This window comes from Dermacentor andersoni, chromosome 5 (assembly GCF_023375885.2).
Source record: "Dermacentor andersoni chromosome 5, qqDerAnde1_hic_scaffold, whole genome shotgun sequence".
NCBI classification, from domain to species: Eukaryota; Metazoa; Arthropoda; class Arachnida; order Ixodida; family Ixodidae; genus Dermacentor; species Dermacentor andersoni.
The window spans coordinates 196299816-196318454 of record NC_092818.1 but is presented as its reverse complement, the minus strand read 5'-3'; the positions used below and the strand labels follow the sequence as shown (position 1 = coordinate 196318454).

General features: G+C 44.0%; 2 protein-coding genes across 3 annotated transcripts in view; one reads left to right on the top strand and one right to left on the bottom strand.

The window, feature by feature from the left end:
• bru3 (CUGBP Elav-like family member bruno 3) overlaps nt 1-18639 on the top strand; it is a 710212-nt gene that overhangs the window by 205315 nt on the left and 486258 nt on the right. The window lies entirely within an intron of this gene.
• LOC126531820 (uncharacterized) overlaps nt 1-18639 on the bottom strand; it is a 29877-nt gene that overhangs the window by 1073 nt on the left and 10165 nt on the right. The window contains exons 8-12 of one of the 2 annotated variants that reach the window (XM_055071500.1): nt 16292-16393; nt 15404-15451; nt 8099-8131; nt 4039-4242; nt 1573-1749 (exon numbers count right to left, since the gene is read on the bottom strand). In XM_055071500.1, coding sequence (XP_054927475.1) covers nt 1573-1749; nt 4039-4242; nt 8099-8131; nt 15404-15451; nt 16292-16393 — 564 coding nt within the window. The remainder of the gene's footprint in view (nt 1-1572; nt 1750-4038; nt 4243-8098; nt 8132-15403; nt 15452-16291; nt 16394-18639) is intronic. The other variant, XM_055071501.1, reaches the window with a different exon arrangement.

Sequence of the window (18639 nt, the reverse complement as noted above, 5' to 3'; positions counted from 1 at the left end):
AACGACTGATAAATTAGTAGCTCTGTAAAGGACATGCCGTGGAGCAAAACTCTTTTTCTTTTTCTTCCAGCCTGCATAATATGCGATGGCTGAGTCAGTTTCACTTTTCTTGTTGGCTGTAGCTATACTGTAACGTAGTAGTGCGTAAAATATACAGAAGCGTGCGGTGATGGGCTAGTTAGTTCAGCATGGCTTTTCACGGTGAGACAGTGCAGGAAACGAAGACAAAAACGAATGTGAACGAAATCGAGCAGCGCGAAAGACGGGATAGCTTGCTCAACGTAGCGGCGATCGCATGAGAAGGGTATATTGTAAAGAATTGCGCGCGTACATTTTGGCAGAGAATTTGCATATATTCGTTCTCACACTCAAGCTTTTTCTAACATTCATTGCTTACCCTGCGACAAACACGGGAAAGTCTACCGCGTGCGCTCAACGCAACGTTTACTCCCGTTTATCTTGCTATCTTTCCTTTTAATTTTTGTGTGACGCCTAATGCACGTATGGATTAACTGCTACACGATAATGTTGATTGCTTTGATCATCTCTATAATTCCTATCCTCGTCTACGTTTGCACTTAAGGTGCACATGGGTAAGAATCTGGGGTAAACACATATACAGTATTCTTTATATTTTTTTTAGACAATACAGATTTTTGCAACAAAGGTATAAGTGCAGCGCATGTGGCGTGCTTGCAAAAGGGTTCGTAGGCGAGGCTGAAATACTGTGCCGCTAATTACGTGAATTTCATAAGACTAATGAAGAAAGTTTCATTATTTACTTTTTTTCTTGGTGCCTTAGCCGCAGCTATTTCCTTGGAGCATTTGTAGGCAGTCACTTTTTTAATACACCCCCATTTTTGTTGTCTTGAAAATCGCACCTAATTCGAGATATTCATCGAAGACTTTCAAAGCTCAGTTGAGGCAATATCGAAAAGGAGCCCGTCTCTCTGATGGACCAGATGAAAACGCCCCGTAATGAAGTTTGTGACGATGCTTGACTGAATCCAGACACGGCACACAGCCCCACATGCTTGCCAGGCAGAGCGTGCCCTAATCTCGCGGGGCGTGTTGCTCGCTGTAGCATCAAGCCATGGAAAGCAGGCGTGAGACTCACAAGCCTCTACACGTGAAAGAAGCCCGCGAATATACACGCAAAGTGCCTCGAGCGGCCAGTCGCGCGGCAATTTTGCCTGTATTCGGGGGCTTCTTTCACGCGCGGAAAAACACTTAGCACGCACTGAGCGACAGAAAGCTGTATCGGGAGTTTCTCATGTTTATATACAATTTTCTCATTGGCACTTTTCATGTAATTATGATAATTGAGAAGTTGATTAATTAAGACTAAATATCTAATTAGGCGGAATGCAAGAAAATAATCTAAGTGTCTCCAAGAGACGGCGAACAGCATTACCTTGGTTCGGTAGAACTACGTGGCATCTGCATATTTTTTAATGTTTGGCTCAAGTTACGTGAAGCGCCCTGTATGAGTGGCCCTACAGTAATACTAGTGCTAAGAAAGCTCTCTACGTCAGAAGTGTGGCGAATGCAGCCGGGAATGCGCTGGCTCACCGCTGCCGCACGTGCTCTGGCACTCGTCGGAGTCGGCGAATCCCACGTCCGCCTCGACGCACTCGTGCAGCGCTATCAGGCGGCAGCGCTGGCGGCGCATGTCATAAATGTAGTTCACCTTGCGGTACATGCCGGAACACTCGCAGGTCGCTACCGGGCCACATTTGTTGTTGTCCGCTGCGTGGTCACGAGAAAGTTCGGTGGTAAAACACTGCTGCGGGTACTTAACGTTGGGTTTCATGCAGATTCCTTTCACGCAGTAAACCCTCTCTTCTCTACGCGGGCGAAGCGCAATGCATTTGGTAGAGTTGGCGCTGTATTCTTTAAGCACATCAAATGCAGCCGCTGACACTGTGCATTGTAATTTCGCTGCTCATTTCGAGAGAAACTAAAGAGAGCAGACCAAAAAGGGATGGCTGTTAAAGTATTAGACGGTTTGGCTTCCGCATGGCTTCTGTATGAACGTCGGCACGCCTGGTAGTCATTAACCATCTCTGTTTTGTCAATGCGCCCCACCCCCCATTGTTTTTCTGTTTTTGTCATGATTTTACTACCCGCATGAACGAGATCACGTCATGCCATCGATTTCAGCTTCCCTTCTATGTCACATAATGTGTGGAGGCCAGTGAGCTACGCACGTGCGACGCGTACATGACACGCGTGCCAACGAAGAAGCTGGAGCACCGCCTGGCAGACGTAATGGACGAACAACCGAGTAAACAAATTGTGAATGCTGGGTGCCGGTTTCCTCGCGCTGACTGCAGCCAGATTTATATAGGCGAAACTGCTGACTTGAAAGGGGATTGAAACGCTGGAGTGCTTTTATGTTATGAGAGCAAAACCATCGGCAAATGCTATCGCTGAATCCACTAGCCGTCATATCGACTACATGAATGCACACATAATGGGCATTGAGCGTATTCGGGTGCAACGCATTCATCCGAAATCACTATGTATATTCGAACTATTGATCACACTAAATCGCACTCACGGCATTTAACTGATTACGCTCGCTGTGATCGTCCCTTGATCATAACCGACCAGATGATTTACGATGAACTCTTAATTTGATGCATAGTATTATGTAAAACAAGAGAGCGGCGCACCATCAAATGAGTGTCGTTGGTGCAGTTCACATCTGATATAACTATAAAATCTCTCGCGTGTGCACATGTTTTAATAAGTCTCACAGAATAATTCAGCAAATACATATTATGTGAGGATTGAAAGCAGCTTTAGTTCGTTTACGTGCCACATGGCCAACAGTGTAAGCAGGGGCAAAAATGAAACTGACAGCGTATCTGTCCTGTCCGTTTCATTTGACGCGTTGTTTGTTCGCCAAGGTGATATTACACGTGTTTATTTATTTATTTATTTATTTATTTATTTATTTATTTATTTATCAGAGAATAGTGGGTACAACATGAATCTCTGTGACAATCGTAACACTCGTCGCAGCAGAAGCAATGTTTTTAGGGCGTCTTAGCTCATGGAGAGGACGACAGTGCGAATTATCTCCCCCCCCCCCCGCCCCTTTCTTCGAGCATAAAGAAAAGGCGGGGAGGGGGGTGTACTCAAACATTGCACCGTAATTTTTTATAAGTATAAGTGAGCATGACAAGCTCCATACTGCAGATTGCGCTAACGATGGTTTGAGCAGCAACTAAGCGTAATATGGGCGGGGGGGGGGGGGGGGGGGGGGCATGTGAATATGCAAAAAATAAAAAACAGCTAATAATGGTGCACGAACGTATTCATTAGGACCTTTTCATCGAACCTGTCTCAGCAGCACTCAATCGAAAGCTGGTGTGAGACAGACCTACTTGGCGAACTTTATATTAATCTTCTTTTTTTTTTTCTCCACGTTATTATGGTAGCTGCAGACGTCACGGAAGCGTAAGAAAAGAACATATTTCTAATAACGATCTAGGCTCACCTCCGAACTGATGCGACGACATTTAGGAATGCACTTAGCCTACCTGGTTAACAGGATTAATTTACATCGCAACGCCCAAGAAGACTCGACCAGGTGGACTCACGGTCACCACGAGTGCTGCCTAGAACTTCTACGATCCCTATAGCCAAATTACATTTTGACAAGCCTACCTGATCGATTTTTTTCTCATAATATAAACAAGCCGGTTGCCAGAGCCGACCGCATCTTTGAGATAGGAAAGGTCTCCGCTAACGGTATTCAAAAAGGATGCGGAAAATTGCGCTCACAGAGATAGCATTTGAGAAGAAAACACTACAAAATTTCCGGCGCTCTATCGGCTTGTTCGTATTGGCTCACCAGTGGCATCATTTTGCCAACAAAGAAAGCGGCCTGATCACCAACAGACGTAGAGGAGCACGTTTTTTTGTAACAGCGCAAGGAGGACACGGCTTTGTGCATATCCGTGGAAGGGGTTGACCGCTGCAGCACTTTTATACGAGAAATACTGATGCGAGTACTGGCGGCCTCACCACTGCAGTTTTCCTCGCACTCGTTTGCGGAGCGAAATCGGTTCGACTGGCTGGTCAGGCAGAATTGCTGCGGTCGCCATTCAAAGCAAGTGGCCCCCTTGCTGTTGCTCATGCACAGGTGCGACACAAACATCTGTAGCTGCTCGTCGCCTGCGCACTGGTAGAGATCGTGGTTGGTCGTGCACGAGGGGTCGCCGCCGAACACTGCGTTGAGGCAGAGCCGACGCAGAGGCAAAGCTCAGAGCGCCAAAAAAGGAAAAAACGACGACACAGACGGGACAGGCACTATGTTTTCAACTTACTGTAACTGGAGAAAAATTGCACTTTGCGACGAAGCACATTAGCAGCATTGGGTTTCACGTTGTGAATGTGACACCAAAGTGGGACCATGGCAAATCCCTCAAGAAACGGAGAATCGCGTCTTTATACATTACGCCATGGCGGAAACGCGGGGACTATGCATGTAGTATAACGGTGGCGATAAGGGCGATCGGTGTTGCGTTGAACAACAGTGGGTTGTAACGTTGTGACGCAAGATAAAATTATACGCGTGGGTGGAACCATTGAAACGAAATCGTGTATAAGTATGCACAACAATGGCCGAACAAGGGCCTGCAGAATTAAAAATTTAACCAGATAACACACGAAATTAAAAATGAACACTGCGTCAGGAAGCAATAACCAATAAAATCGAAGCACAAAGCATAATTAGAAAGCCAAGGAGACTACTAACACGTGACTTAAAAACATGATTTAAGCAAAAATACAAGAGCTACATTAAAAATAGAAAAAATGAAGAAAATCATAAACAAGGCTTCAAAAGCAAATGCGCTTCGTTAAAGCAACTGGAATACTATAATACATGCATCCTTCTCGGAAGACAATGCAAATTTCACTTACAGAAAGAGAAGGCGCGCTTGCGCATGTGTCACCCGACTTATTGCTCTGCAGCTGCGATCGCCCGCAGTGTTTGCAGGTGCAAAAAGACGCTCGGGTGCTTTGATTTATGTGCCCATTAAAGAACCCCCGGTGTTCAAAATTATTATTCACTGTATAAGGCGCCTGCAGGCGTCGTTCTGGAAGTTGGCGGGGCCCGATGAAGCCCAGGCGAGTTTTTCGCATCAGCTTGCTCGTGGTGGTAAAGCCAAATCGCGTCGAGCTGAAGCAAGGAGCCCGATAAGAACGTGTCGAGACGATAAATTAAAGCAATGTTTTTGGTACGTGCTTACTGATTCGTGTCGAGGGGTTCGTTGAGGTGTGCGTAGAATGAGAGTTTGGTGTCTGTGGGATGTGATAGAAGTCATAGTCAAACGATGACGACTGCTGATGTGGTGCAGGGGTAGTATGAGGTATGTTCTTGAGATGTGGCATCGAGACTCAAGCTGCTTGGCGCATTGCTATAATTAAGAAGCGTGTGGTATTGGGCTTGTTGGTGAAACGTACTTTAAAGTTTGAATAACAGTGCAAGGACAGCAGAGGGCACAGAAGAGAGAACAAAGCGCTAGCTTCCAACAGTTTCTTTTCTTTTCGGAAAGCATAACAAATTATGTAGCCACACGCTAGCAGGCGAACCATGCGCAGAACGCCGCGACAAAGACATACGATGTGTCGTGTCAGCTCACGATGCAAGGAAAACCTGTTTGCCTTTTCAGTTGGCGTTAAGGACCTTTGTTATTCCATACCACATGTTTCACTACTTCGCTGCATAGATGAATGCATTGATGAATTTGGCCATTCAATGTTCCAGACTCAGTCCGGTATTAGCGTCTGTGATTTTTCAGAAATACTTCGCTCTTATCTACAGTGGACGTACATGCATTGGTATGGTAAACCTCACCTCCAAAAAGAAGGCATTTGCATAAGATCGTGCATCGATGCCATATTAAGTGATTTGTTTTTGGCAAAACTTGACAGGTCTGTGTCGGATGCTTCCATCAACACTAACGTCTTAGCTTCTTTTAGATACGTGGATGACTTTTTAATTTTTCCTTACAGTGACCCCAGTTCGTACAAGTCTGATGCTTTTTTAGTTCTGGACACAGTGCGTAAATGTTTTAAACCACTAGAACTAACCCATGAATTTTCAAAGAACAGTGTAATAAGGGTCCTACACGTTAAGATATTTTTGCACGAGAACCGTTCTTGTTGGATGTACTATCCACGTGGCAACAAGCCACTTCTTCCATTCAACTCCGCGCACTCTAAACTTATAAAACGTGGCATTGTTAGCTCATGTTTCAACAATGCATTAAGAAACTCCTGATAACATAAAATGATCGACAGCTTTCGTGAGCAGTCTGAACGGTTAACTTCGGCAGGCTACCCATATCTCGTACAAGTCTCTGTTGTAGAAGCCTACGCAGGTATTCATCCGTGGTGAATGAAAAACCAGATGGAGCAACTCGGGCTAGACAAAAAATTGCGGTAATCCCATACATGCATAGAATCGCGCACAATCTGAAAAAGGTCGATCAGCATGTTAACGCCAAAGTTGTCTTCTCTGCCCCTGAAAAATTAGGCAACCTGTGCATAATAACCATCCCAACATCTCAGCCCCAACGAGGGTGCTTTATCACACACGAGAATAAATTCATAGGCTGCACAAACAACGTGGTGTATCGGATCCCCCTGTTCTGTGGTAGATATTACATCAGACAGGCGGGCCGCTGCGTTATCAAAAGACTGAAAGAGGACAGTACAATGTTGACCACGCTAAACCGGGTTGGCTTTCTACAAAACATGTATCATGGCAAAACACAGCGATCGTGCCACGCGCGGAATAATCGAAGCGGCAAAATTTCTTTTTAAAAGATGGGTATGTCAGCAGCCATCTCCGTCGCGCTAACTGACAAGGAGGCCAGATACCTTGGGCTATCGATGCCACGTTGAATTTTGTATGGCTTTGTCGTGGCGTTCTGCGCGTGGTCGGTGTGCTAGTGTGCGGCTATAAAACTTGCTATACTTTCTGGAAAAGAAATAAACTGTTGGAAATTAGGGCTCTGTTTTCTCTTCTGTCCCCTCTGCTGTCCTTGCGCTGTTATTCAAACATTAAAGCATTGATATACTCGTGGCTGCCACGAGTCTTACTCCCTATACAAGCACTAAGGTCACGTGTTCTCTACTTTGCCACAGCGGTCACTGTGCGCTCGCCCCACCCCGCGTCTTAAACAGTGCTCCTAATTTCCCACGCAACATGGTTCGAGTAGAGATTCTGCTAGAGCAGTGGGATGTGTGATGCAAAAATGGTTTTCCCTGCGATTATAATAGTAGTTGTTCAAAAAATGTTTCCCCATATTACGAGCCTTACCGTGCTCTATTCTGCCTACACTAACAGAGAGCGAGAGAGAAAACCCTATATTGAAAAACGGAGATTTTCGCCGGCGTATTGACATCGCTGACATGTTGCTCTGCGTGGGGAAGTATCGTAAGAAGCCAACACTGACACCAAGGACAACACAGGGGAGATTACTTATGTTTAATTAATGAAATAAAGAAACGATAAATTAATGGAAACGAAAGCGAATGAAAAAACAACTTGCTGCAGGTGGGGAACGATCCCATAACAATACGAAGTCACCCGTGATATGCGCCGCGATATCCAGTTGTTCCATTCTGAACAAAATTTATATTACTATAATCTCTTCTGGGTCACAAAATCAGTGCACATTTTGCAAATTCTCCGGTAAGGTTTTCTTTTTAATATTCCCTTGATTCTTCGAAAATTTCATTTTATTCTGACTTTCCTAATAAACTATTTTTCTCCCTAATAAGTACTTCTATTCCTGAATAGCTTCATTGACATATGATTCATAGTTCCGTTGCAATCAATGCGCACGCTGTTTTTTTCTCGCGTACCCGTTTCTTTTTCTTTCTTTCTTTTTTCGGGGGGGGGGGGGGGGGGGGAAGAGGAACGCGCGGAAAAGACGTGAAAAATGATTCTAATAACAGTAAAATTTCTTCTGCAAACCACGTGCATACTTCTGTTCTGTGGTATGCTATAGCGGTGTGTTTCGGCTTGACATTTCTCACAAACTGCTTATACCATTATTCTTGTACTTACGCCCTTTCTGGTTCCTCTCATCATCAGCTTTACCTGCAATAAAAAGTCAGTAATACGTTTTGAATCGTATTTAAAAAATAGTCAAATCTGATCACCGTCGTGTGACACGGTATGAAGCAAACTGAAAGGCAACACATTGTACCTGAAGTATGGGGTAAAATTCGGCACAATGTCTTTCAGCGCACATACCTGCCTGACCCTTCATGTGAAGTGCTTTGTTTTCCTAATAAAGCTGAAAAGTTGCCCTTATGTTTCCTTTGTTACCGTTTAGGTGTTCCCTGATATACAAGAACTGTTGGGGATATGTTCGCTTCATCTTTACAGGTGTTCTCTTTAAGAGAGTTAAATGATCAAAAGAAAACTTAAACTGCAGTGGCTGAAACATTAAAATGCACACTTCGTTTGAGGGAATCTTCACAAATGGTGGCGTTTTAGATGACGTCGGCAGTGCTCATAATACTGCCCATTGCCGTTTGTGTTGCAGGCGCTTGCACATTTTCGTCCAATCTTGATATGTTAGGAGAAAATAATGCGGTCACTTAATGTAATCGTGGTGTAACGGGATCAAGGCAACAGAGTGCAGCCAATTGGTTTATGTTTAGTGAGCCAACGAGCGCAAAAATTCTTAACAAACTATAGAAAGACGAAGCAGACAAATGACAAGCTGCCCCAAGTTATGGACCCTTACGTGTATGACGTAAAAGCAAGAATAATATCTAAATTCATAACTAGCAGTTTTTATGCTGCGATAACAATCATACGGACGCTCTAGACGCGGCCGTCCTTGGCGCCGCCGTTGTCGGTGTTGCCGCCGCTCGGCGTGGTGCCTTCGGCCGCCTCGCGAGCGCGAACCGTGCCCGCGCACACTGCAAGCACACCGGAGCTGCGTCGCCGCGGGCGTGCAACGGTCTGAGCCGGTTGACACCAAGCATCGAATGCTTCACTGGGCGCTGACAAACCCCGTCGGTCTTACCTTTCCCAGCACCGAGATGCTTCCGATGCCGCTGGCGGCGCGCTCGTCATCATGCTAGCGTAGGGTGGCGCGATAGCAGGCACCCTATCGAGGCACCCTAGCCCAGCGTTTTGAGACGCCTACCAGAGCGCTGTGCTTAGTTGCCTTCCGGGATGCGTCGCTCGAAGATATCGCATCCGCATATATTTAGAAACTCGTCCAATAAGTTGAAACGCAGCGCTAGATCTTGCTATCGCTGTCCGTGTTCTGCCTTTCGGGTGAAACTGCCAATTTTTTAATGTTTTTTCGGTGTTTGCTGAATTCAGTTTGCTGAATGGAAGTCGCTCCTTGGACGCAATGAAAGATTTGCGCAAGCATATGTGTCGTGTTAAAGCACTTGAGATTATGCTTAACCAGAAATGGATGCGATTGTTTGAAGGGATTTCTTTTTCGTTATTTGGTGTCGCACAGTGACGGACCACTAACTCACTAAGCGCTTGTTTGGTTATAACTTTCGTTCTTGGAATATATGAGGAAACGTGTCCAAAATATGTTTTCATGTTTCAAAAGTCGGGTTTTTTGTGTTCATAAGTATATACTATACTACTACAGCGTGATTGAGGTTCATCCGAATGTCACATGGGCACGGTACTGTGCATGCGTGGCCCCTATAGTTCTGGCGTAGGCAAGCCGCTTGCGTCCCCTAATCTAAAGCTCTCTATTAACGGCTGGCACACACAGGTGGAACCCTTCTCTTCTGCGCGGAGAAACCCTGTGGCTCCCTGTGACATATCTCGATGTCGGAAAAATTGACAGCCATTTAAAGGGACTGACAACTGGCCAGAATATGGTTAGAGACGTTGATGGAAATGAAAGGACCATGATTTATAGTGATAGAATCCATCATGCTCTTCGCGATTCAAGTAGGAATTATAATTTTAAGCTGACAAAGAAATTCTCAAAAACCATTAAGTGGCGAGGTCTGGCGATGAAATCTTGGTACTTCGGATGTAGTCCATGATATTACCGCACGTAAGTCAAATGTTAATAAGTACAACATAATTATTCCTTAAAATTGCAGTTCCTATATTATTAGACACTTTCGCTTTATTCTATGCTTCGGAAATCAAAAACCCACATGTGGCTACGGCAACACACTGAACTGCTTATCACGTGTAAATGCGTCGTTTTGTTTTCGATCCGATTGGTTTCGTTTCGACTGGTTCAACATCAAAGCAGTTGGACAGGAAACCACGAAAACACGTAGCTATTATTGCAGAAATACTTTAACAGTTCGAAAAATATGTTTATCCAGTCGATGTTCCCGTGATTCAAACTAATACTTTCTCACAGTTACGGCCGCACTTGTTGTCTACCTACCACTAATGCCGGCGCACAATCGCTATCGCGCTCACCTACCGCCGTTTTCAGAATGCTTCCAGTGAATGACTACATCCTCACTGCATTTTGAAAAATTCTGATAAAAAGTATTCTATGGCGTTTTCCGCGTTACCACTTCATGAGCTGACACTTTGCCCGGTAAGCTTTCCATTGCATTAAAAAATATAGGTGCCATGAAAATTGGTTGCCAGCCCCTTTCAGTATCCTTACGTGATCTGAATGCGAAAGAATTGACTTCTCTAATTGGTTACATCCATGATGCGTGACTTCATAACATATCACGTATCCTTCACAACTCGCTATACCTTAATCCATCTTGCTCTAATTTGTACCAAACTTAATCCACCTTAGTCCAATTCACCTTAATTCACCTTGTTCTAATTCGTACTATCCGTAATTCACCTTATACCGCGTTAATAAATGTTGCTCTAATTTTTACCAAACTTAATCTTCCTTAATCTAATTTAGTCCACTTTAATCCTGTGCTGAAATGTGTACCAACCTTAATCCACCGTAATCCATTTTAATCTATCTTAATCCACGTTTATACACCTTAATCAAGTTTGACATGCCTTCGTTCACTTTCATCATAATCATCATCAGCCTTGTTATGCCCACTGCAGGGCAAAGGACTCTCCCATACTTCTCCAACTACCCGGGTCATGTACTAATTGGGGCCATGTTGTCTCTGCAAACTTCTTAATCTCATCGGCCCGCTTAACTTTCTGCCGCCCCCTGCTACACTTCCCTTCCCTTGGAATACAGTCCGTAACCCTTAATAACCACCGGTTATCTTACCTCCTCATTACATGTCCTGCCCATGCCCATTTCTTTTTCTTGATTCCAACTAAGATGTCACTAACTCGCATTTGTTCCCTCACCCAATCTGCTCTTTCCTTATCCCTTAACGTTACACCCATCATTCTTCTTCCATAGCTCGTTGCGTCGTCCTGAATTTAAGTAGAACCCGTTATTTCTAATACTTTAGTTTTCTGCAGATTAACATTTAGACCCACCCTTCTGCTTTGCCTCTCAAGGTCAGTGAGCATGCATTGCAATTGGTCCCCTGAGTTACTAAACAAGGCAATATCATCAGCTAATCGCAAGTTACTAAGGTATTCTCCATTAACTCTTATCCCTAATTCTTCCCCACCCAGGTCTCAGAATACCTCATGTAAGCACGCTATGAATAGCATTAGCGAGATCGTATCTTCCTGCCTGACGCCTTTTTTTATAAGGATTTTGTTGCTTTCTTTATGGAGGACTACGGTGGCTGTGGAGCCGCTATAGATATCTTTCAGTATTTTTACATACGGCTCGTCTACACCCTGATTCCGTAATGCCTCCATGACTGCTGCGGTTTCGACTGAATCAAACGTTTTCTCGTAATCAATGAAAGCTATATATAAGGGTTGGTTATATTCCGCACATTTCTCTATCACCTCATTGATAGTGTGAATATGGGCTATTGTTGAGTGTCCTTTACGGAATCCTGCCTGGTCCTTTGGTTGACAGAAGCCTAAGGTGTTCCTGATTCTATTTGCGATTACCTTAGTAAATACTTTGTAGGGAACGGACAGTAAGCTGATCGGTCTGTAATTTTTCACGTCATTGGCGTCCCATTTCTTATGGATTGGGATTATGTTAGCGTTCTTCCAAGATTCCGGTACGCTCGAGGTCATGAGGCATTGCGTCTACAGAGTGGCCAGTTTTTCTAGAACAATCTTCCCACCATCCTTCAACAAATCTGCTGTTACCTGATACTACCCGCTGCCTTCCCCCTTTGCATAGCTCCCAAGGCGTTCTTTACTTCTTCCGGCGTTACTTGTGAGATTTCGAATTCCTCTAGACTATTCTCTCTTCCATTATCTGCGTGGGTGCCGCTGGTGCTGTATAAATCTCTATAGAACTCCTCAACCACTAAAACTATCTCATCCATATTAGCAATGATATTGACGGCTTTGTCTCTTAACGCATACATCTGATCCTTGCCTACTCCTAGTTTCTTCTTCACTGCTTTTAGGTTTCCTCCGTTCCTGAGAGCATGTTCAATTCTATCCATATTATACTTCCTAATGTCAGCTGTCTTACGCTTGTTGATTAACTTCGAAAGTTCTGCCAGTTCTATTCTAGCTGTAGGGTTAGAGGCTTTCATACATTGGCGTTTCTTGATCAGATGTTTAGTCTCCTGCGATAGCTTACTGGTATCCTGTCTAACGGAGTTACCACCGACTTCTATTGCACACTCCTTAATGATGCCCATAAGATTGTCGTTCATTGCTTCAACACTAAGGTCCTCTTCCTGAGTTAAAGCCGAATACCTGTTCTGTAGCTTGATCTGCAATTCCTTTATTTCCCCTCTTACCGCTAACTCATTGATCGGCTTCTTATGTGCCAGTTTCTTCCGTTCCCTACTCAAGTCTAGGCTAATTCGAGTTCTTACCATCCTATGGTCACTGCAGCGCACCTTGCCGAGCACGTCCACATCTTGTATGATGTCAGGGTTAGCGCAGAGTATGAGGTCTATTTCATTGCTAGTCTCGCCATTCGGGCTCCTCCACGTCCACTTTTGGTTATCCCGCTTGCGGAAGAAGGTATTCATTATCCGCAAATTATTCCGTTCTTCAAACCCTACTAATAACTCTCCCCTGCTATGCCTAGAGCCTATGCCATATTCCCCCACTGATTTGTCTCCAGCCTGCTTCTTTCCTACCCTGGCATTGAAGTCGCCCATCAGTATAGTGTATTTTGTTTTGACTTTATTAGGTTTCACAACAAGACCTGCCACCCTCTTATTAATGCTTTAGAATTCCTGTATGTTACCAGCTATATCCTTATTAATCAGGAATCCGACTCCTAGTTGTCGCCTCTCCGCTAAGCCCTGGTAGCACAGTACGTGCCCGCTTTTTAGCACTCTATATACTTCATTTGTCCTCTTAACTTCACTGAGCCCTATTATATCCCATTTACTGCCCTCTAATTCATCAAATAGCACTGCTAGACTCGACTCCCTAGACAACGTTCTAGCGTCAAACGTTGCCAGGTCCAGATTACAATCGCGGCCTGTCATCGTTCACTTTACTTGACATTAATTCACTTTTCTTCATGTTAAGTCGCCTTACTCTAACTTGTCCTACCTTTAATTCTGTATTACTACTGACGTCATAAAAGACGCTGATCACGTCTCTGATTATGATGATCTCTGGTACCACTCGTTGCCTACAAGGCCGGCTTTTCTGCCTCACGGGACATATAATGATTTCACATTAATAATGCCGTGGTACCTCCAAATACCGGCTGGCAGCAGCCAGCCGGTAAGTGTGAATGTGCAAAAACCTTCAGAAAACTTTGTGTTCTAATCTGATATTAAGGCAATGGGCAGTTTGGCTGACGTGAAAAAGGACTCAAGAAAATTGTGTAGAGTAAACGACGTTTTCTTAAGCATCACTGCGAGTCGGCCTAGTTGGAACCGATTCATCTTAAAACTTTTTGTGCGCAAACAAACAGGGACAAGAATAGGGGCAACACAAGGAAAGCGCTCGTCCTTTTTGTGCGCAAACAAACAGGGACAAGAATAGGGGCAACACAAGGAAAGCGCTCGTCCTTGTGTTGCCCCTATTCTTCGTCCCTGTTTGATTGCGCACCAAAAGTTTTAAGAGGACGTTTTCTTGGCAAGGCACAAACTTCCACCGGGGTTTTATGCTGCCCATTTCAGAGCTTGCACGTCGCTTGTAAAGGGGATGTTTCTGTACTGCATGAGAAATGGTGCTAAGCTTCCTGTTTGCAAGAAAACGCTACATTCATGTCACACATTGATGCCACCTTCTTTAATCTGTATGAAATGCAGTCAAAATATGGTAATACTGCAGCATTCCGCCATGCGCCATTTTTCAGTTTTTTTAACTGTTTGTTCTTTTAACTGTTCTATTGCGATAGGAATTAAAAGGACACTCCAGGCGCATTTCTGCTGTGGACATCGGTGTCGCCGTGAGGTTCCGTTATAAAGTCCAAGGGTGATAAAATCGTCGCCGCACGCTGTATGCTATATGTGCGAGTGAAAGCTTGCGAGGGTGCGCGAGCGAGGAAAGCCGGGCGTTAACGCGCCCTCTTTTGTAGAGCGCGAGACATGAGGATGAGGCCAGGGAGGGAGGGGCGGAGAGGAATTCTTCATCCGTTGCTGCTGCTTACGGCGCGGCCCTAGGGGTGCCGTATTTTGAAAGCGATCTGTGACGTGGCCTCAGCTTCAAACCGATCTGCGATGTTTGCAGAGTGCGCGTAGTGCCGATAGCTTCGTATGCGCTGTGCTTTCGATGTTTTGTTGAAACGAGAGATGCACAAAAGTCAATTCGCTCGCTGCTGCTGCCGTGACTCCAGCGTTTTGACAGCGAGTTTCCGTGGTCATCGAGCGAGTAGCGTTCGTGTTCACCTGTGACCGTGTGACACCGTGCTTGTTGAATCAATTTGTTAGCGATTGTTAACAAGCTTATACGGCCGACAAAACCACTATCCTTACTTCGTATGGCTATCCACTAATTTGCTATCACAATCAGCGCTTCGCCTTTCGGGAGAAACTGCGTCTATCTTTTTTTTTATTGCGTCACATGCCGTCGAAATGACCGTGCCTAATACCCAGCCTCCGTCAAACTGCCTACTTGGTTTGTGACAGCCTCAGCCTGTTGCATTTGGTGAGGGCAGCATCTGGTTAGTACAGTTCAACAAAGGAAGCTATTGATGTCTATTTTGCTGAGGTAATGACGTAATATGTCAAGTATTATATATATATATATATATATATATATATATATATTTCATAATCAACTTTCTGTTGCTTGTTTAGCGCTTTCCGCAACTTCCTCTCTTACGCTATCTCTAACCATCGCTCTTGAACAACTTGCCCGATTCCCTGCTGTTCTATAACTGAGAGCCGCAATATGTCTGTGCTATATACTTACTTTCTTGTTCGTCATTTGGAGTCGCGATAGTTTTGACATCGGAAGCGCCTGCAGGAAGTTAAAGCAACAGATTAAAAGACAATAACTTTCGTGCAATAGTTTCTTTTTTGTGATTGTTTTTTCTTTCAATCTACCAGAAGGGTATGCCAATGAATTTGCGTGATCAGTCTTCTGTGGATGACACACATTCCCGATATGCCAATATTGTGAAAATTATCAGCACACAAAAAAAAAAAGATTTTGTGTGTCCAAAGCGTCAAAAAGAAATATGAGGATATAAAAGCTTGTAACTGTCCTCATGATAAAACAAAAGTTAATCGCTAAAGTAACCTTCACCAAAAACGAAGATGTGGTCGTCATGTTTAAGAGTTGTCCATAAAATAAATACCAAAGGCTAATTAAGAGGGAGTATCTCTTTAAGATGCCTTGAGTACTTCACAACGTGGGCACGTAAAATAAAGGTATCTATGCTTTTACTAAGCTCCGAAAGTACCCGAAGAGTTAGGAACGTACTGACTAGAAGGATTTCTCATAAAATGGTGGACGCCACTTTCACGTTCAGTGCTAAGTCTGTTCGTGTCCACTTTCTTTGCGGGCTTGTTCAAACACCACACGGAAACCTTTGTTTCAAGCAGAAAACCTCGAGTGGTCAGAGTTATACCGAAGACTTCCACCACAACATCAGTCAATCAGAAATTATCGACGGGTTTTATAGGTAAATGCAGGTCTATAATCTGGCAATATTCAGACGGTCTATAAGCTGGCAATATTGTTACGCGTTCACTGCGTTACCTTTTCCCTGTGGCCGTATTTAGAGCAGGAAAGCAAGAAGCAAATGCAGGTTTCTGCGTCGCTCGGCTGCAGAGTGCTGCACCGTGTAACGCCTACCCTGATCGCCGCCTTCTTTCTCTCCGTCGTCATCGTCGGCGTCTGCTTCCAGCGGGGCATTCTGAGGGCCCACCTTCTGGGTGTAGCTGTGTTTCTGGCCTCCTGCGACAGCGAGCGAAATTGTGCGTCTGGTGGCATCGACCTTGATGTTCCACGGCAAAATCGCAAGAGCCCCTTGCGAGGTTTTCCTCTTGTGAGGAAGTCCCGCTGGGGTTGCTCAGTGGCTATGGTGTTGGGCTGCTGGGCGCGACGTCGCGGGCTTGAATCCCGGCCTCGGCGGCCTCATTTCGATGGGGGCGAAATGCGAAAACACCCATGCACTTAGATTTAGGTGCACGTTAAGAACCCCAGGTGGTCCAAATTTCCGGAGTCCCCCACTATGGCGTGCCTCATAATCAGAGAGTGGTTTTGGCACGTAAAATCCCATAATTTTATTTTAAAACCTAATGTTGTCCAATGCTGTTTCCATGTATAAATAAATATAATCACTTTCCAATATGCAGGTGCACTGCGTTACACTTTTGCACGTAGCACTCACCATGAATATTTGGCCTGGTATACTAAACAGTATCTATTTCTAATAGTTAGAAAAGATCCCAGTGATGTAAATAGACGCTAAAAGCATTCATTGCCAAATAAAGAACTATATGAAAAGTCAACTTCAAAAAAGGCTCTCACCAGAGAAAAGCACATTAAACAAATGTACGTGCTAGCTAAAATTCCAATGCGGGCTAGCATGACGATGCACGTTGATGTTAGCGCGAGATTTCCCTCTACTGTATCTTAGTATGAAACTCAGTGAGCCCTAAAGGCATTTATTCGGATGTTACACAAGCAGAAATCGATTGTATATTGCATACTTCGCTGGGCTATTTTTTCTCATTTGTGTCTCATTATGCCTGTTGCTTAATTTTCTTTTATTATTATCTCCGAAACTTCTGACCAACGCGTCATGTATAATATGTGAAACGCAGTTAATCCTGTATACTAATGGCATTTTTGCAGCTTTCGGCCATTCCTCCGTTGTTAATTGTATATTCATTGATTTCACTAAAGCAATTGATACCGCATCTCAACCGCTTCTGCTTTTTAAACTTAGTTAACTGAACATAAATGATGCCCTAGTAAAATGAATGTCTTTTGCGTGACCGCACTCAATATGTGACAACAAATGATCATAACTCTACTCTTTCATTAGTAATGTCAGGTGGTACTCGTGAATCTGCACTAGAACCTCTCCTATTCCTAATCTATATTAATTATATTCCTGATCTCGTGACATCATCTATCACGCTGTTCGCTGACGACTGTGTTATGTGCAGATAAATTTCTAAACCATCTGATACTAATGTTCTTCAGAATGACATTAGTAGCATTTCTGCATTAATATCGACGTTTGGCTCATGAAACTTAATATATCCAAATGCAAGGCACAGAAAGTTACGCGAGTCCCTTCAAAGCTAACCCGCGTCCATATGCTCTTAATGGCTCTCCCTTATCATTTTTCTCTGTGTATAGATACCTCGGCGTACACATCAGCAGTGACCTTTCATGGAAAACGCACATTGAATACATATCAAACAATGGTAATCGTACGCTTGGTTTCCTACGCAGTAATATTTTCTTTGCTCCGGTTGCATTAAAATTACTTTTTGTATAAAATGGTCGTTCGAACAAACATGGAAAATGGGTCTTCTGTATGGGAGCCAAACATAACATCATTGATTAATACTTTGGAATTTGTTCGGAATCGTTCAGCTCATTTTATTTTGACTAACTACTTTCGTATAACTAGTGTCACAATTATGAACAGAACCCTATACCTTCCACACCTTTCCATGCGGCGTCATCTTTCTCGGCTCTTCACTTTCCACAAAATATGTTACGCAAACGCTTCACTCAAACAAAGTCTCTTCACTGCTCCAAATTACATATCAACCCGCATTGATCATCGATTCAAAGTAGGCATTCCAAGTTGCAGAACTAACCAGTATTTTTATTCTTTCCTCCCCAAGGCGAGCTCAGACTGGAACCACCTGCCCGACTGCATCGTCTCCATTTCTGAAATCTGCGCTTCTTCATCACCATATTAAAACTCTCCTTATTCTATTGATTTGTATAAATATTTACCACTCCTATCTCTAACGCATCAACTGCCCTGATGCTAAACGAGTAAATAAAAAAATAAATATAAACGATACGTGAAAACGTACTAATATTGCAAAGTAGATATCTCAGTACAACATAGCTGTTGCGAGGGTACGTGATACAAGACAATAATCCATATCTTCATTTTGTCTGCACAGTACGGCAAGAAGCAGCGTTTATAAACCATAAACAGCACTGAA